We start from the raw sequence: 1959 nt of genomic DNA, 5'->3' as shown, positions 1-1959 counted from the left end.
TTTCAAGCACATCTAATCGAAGTGCTAACGAACTGCCCCATCAAACAAATACTACTTAAACCATAGACGTTGGGCCAGCTAGCGAAATGGGCAATCGAGATAGGGGAGCATGCCATAAGTTACCACCCGAGGACAAGTACTAAGGGGAAAGCGTTGGCCGACTTCCTGCTAGAAATCCTAGACGAAGGGGGCCCTGTTAAGGAGATGGTATGGACAGTTGAAGGAGCTCCGCTCGACAATATTTCGTGGATATTATATACGGACGGAGCATCCAGCAGGGAGGGCTTGGGGGCGGGGCTAATCTTGACTAGCCCTGAGGGGGAAGAAGTGACCTACGCCCTCCATTTTGATTTTCACACATCAAACAATGAAGCAGAGTATGAGGCCCTCCTCGCAGGATTGCGACTAGCTAAGAAAATGGGTGCAAAGGATGTAACAACCTTGACTGACTCAAGGCTAGCAGCGAACCATGTCAATGGAAGTTTCAAGGTGAGAGATCAGAGAATGGGAAGGTACGTGAAGATGGTGAAACAACTAATCGAATCGTTTAAACAGTTCACATTTAGGCAGATACCTAGGAGCGAAAACAAGAGGGCGGATGCCTTAAGCAAATTGGCATCCACGTGCTTCGATCACCTATCGAAGAAAGTCTTGGTAGAGGTGCTTCGAGAAAGAAGTATAGACGAGCGGCAGGTGAATACCCTGACGACCAATGGACCAACGTGGATGACACCATTCAGGGAATACCTACAGAGGGGGGTGCTCCCGGACGATCACAGCGAGGCCAGGAAGATACATATAAAAGCGCCCTCATATGCACTAATAAATGGAGAACTATACAGGAAAGGGTTCACAGCGCCATGGATGAAGTGTGTAGACCGAGCTAAAGGGGGAGAGATGCTACAAGAAGCACACACATGCTAAGTGGGTGCACACGAGGGGGCACGGGCCTTAATAGGCAAAGTACTTTGAATGGGCGTATACTGGCCCACAATACAGCAAGATGCGCTAGAGATAGCCAGAAAATGCAGGGAATAACAGTCGTACGCTCCAGTCTAAACAAACCCCCCAGCACCATTGCATAACATATCCAGCCCGTGGCCGTTTTACCAATGGGGTATAGATATAGTGGGCCCATTCCCGGAAGCACCAGGGAAGCTGAAATATATGGTGTTTGCAATGGATTACTTCACAAAGTGGATTGAAGTGGAGCCATTAGCGTGCATCTCAGGAAGACACATGATAAAGTTTGTATGGAAGAATATTATGACAAGATTTGGGACGCCCAAATTACTGACAGTGGCAATGGCCTACAGTTTGCTGAGAATCCATTCAAGGAGTGGTGCGCCACCAAAGGGATAAGTCAACGATTCACATCAGTCGCACACCCACAAGAGAACGGACATACGGAGGTGTCCAATCGAACCATCGTGAATGAAATCAAGAAAAGGTTGGGCAAAGCAAAAAGGAATTGGCCGGAGGAGATACCGACAGTGTTATGTTCGTACAGGACCACGCCACGAACGAGCACGCAAGAGACCCCATTCAGCTTGACATACGGGACAGAAGCCATGCTCCCCATGGAGTTAACGGTGAGTACGCTAAGGGTGGCTAACACGGATGAAGAAAGCAACGCACAGGACCTGAGGATGAACCTAGATATCCTAGAAGAAAAACGTGAAAAAATCAGAAATGTGCCAGGCTGCATACAAACACGCAATAGAAAGGTATTATAACCAAAGGGTAAAAGAGAAAGCGTTCAAGGTGGGTGAGTATGTTTGTGACAAACCGAAATTTCCATCTAGTTCATTCTAACACTTCTTTGAAAGTCAAACTCATTGCTGTTATCTTTTAGCACAATTAGAAGTTTATTTGAGCATTCTGAGCCTTGTACACTTAAGGAATAAGTGTCGGGGTTAATCGGCTGAAGTTTTAGCTCAAAGAAATGACCCTAAGCAC

At 47.0% G+C, this 1959-nt stretch overlaps 2 protein-coding genes across 2 annotated transcripts; both read left to right on the top strand.

The window, feature by feature from the left end:
- Positions 1–204: 204 nt before the first annotated feature.
- Positions 205–924, top strand: LOC145064280 (uncharacterized). Its single transcript, XM_079011762.1, has one exon. The coding sequence runs from the start codon at positions 205–207 to the stop codon at positions 922–924; it is 720 nt and encodes a 239-aa protein (XP_078867888.1).
- Positions 925–1253: 329 nt separating this feature from the next.
- On the top strand, positions 1254–1736 carry LOC145064272 (uncharacterized). Its single transcript, XM_079011755.1, has one exon. It carries the CDS (start codon positions 1254–1256, stop codon positions 1734–1736), a length of 483 nt encoding a protein of 160 aa, XP_078867881.1.
- Positions 1737–1959: the final 223 nt, after the last annotated feature.

This window comes from Lactuca serriola, chromosome 1 (assembly GCF_051521515.1).
Source record: "Lactuca serriola cultivar US96UC23 chromosome 1, Lser_US96UC23_V15, whole genome shotgun sequence".
Lineage (NCBI taxonomy): Eukaryota > Viridiplantae > Streptophyta > Magnoliopsida > Asterales > Asteraceae > Lactuca > Lactuca serriola.
This window is presented reverse-complemented; position numbering and strand designations above follow the sequence as displayed.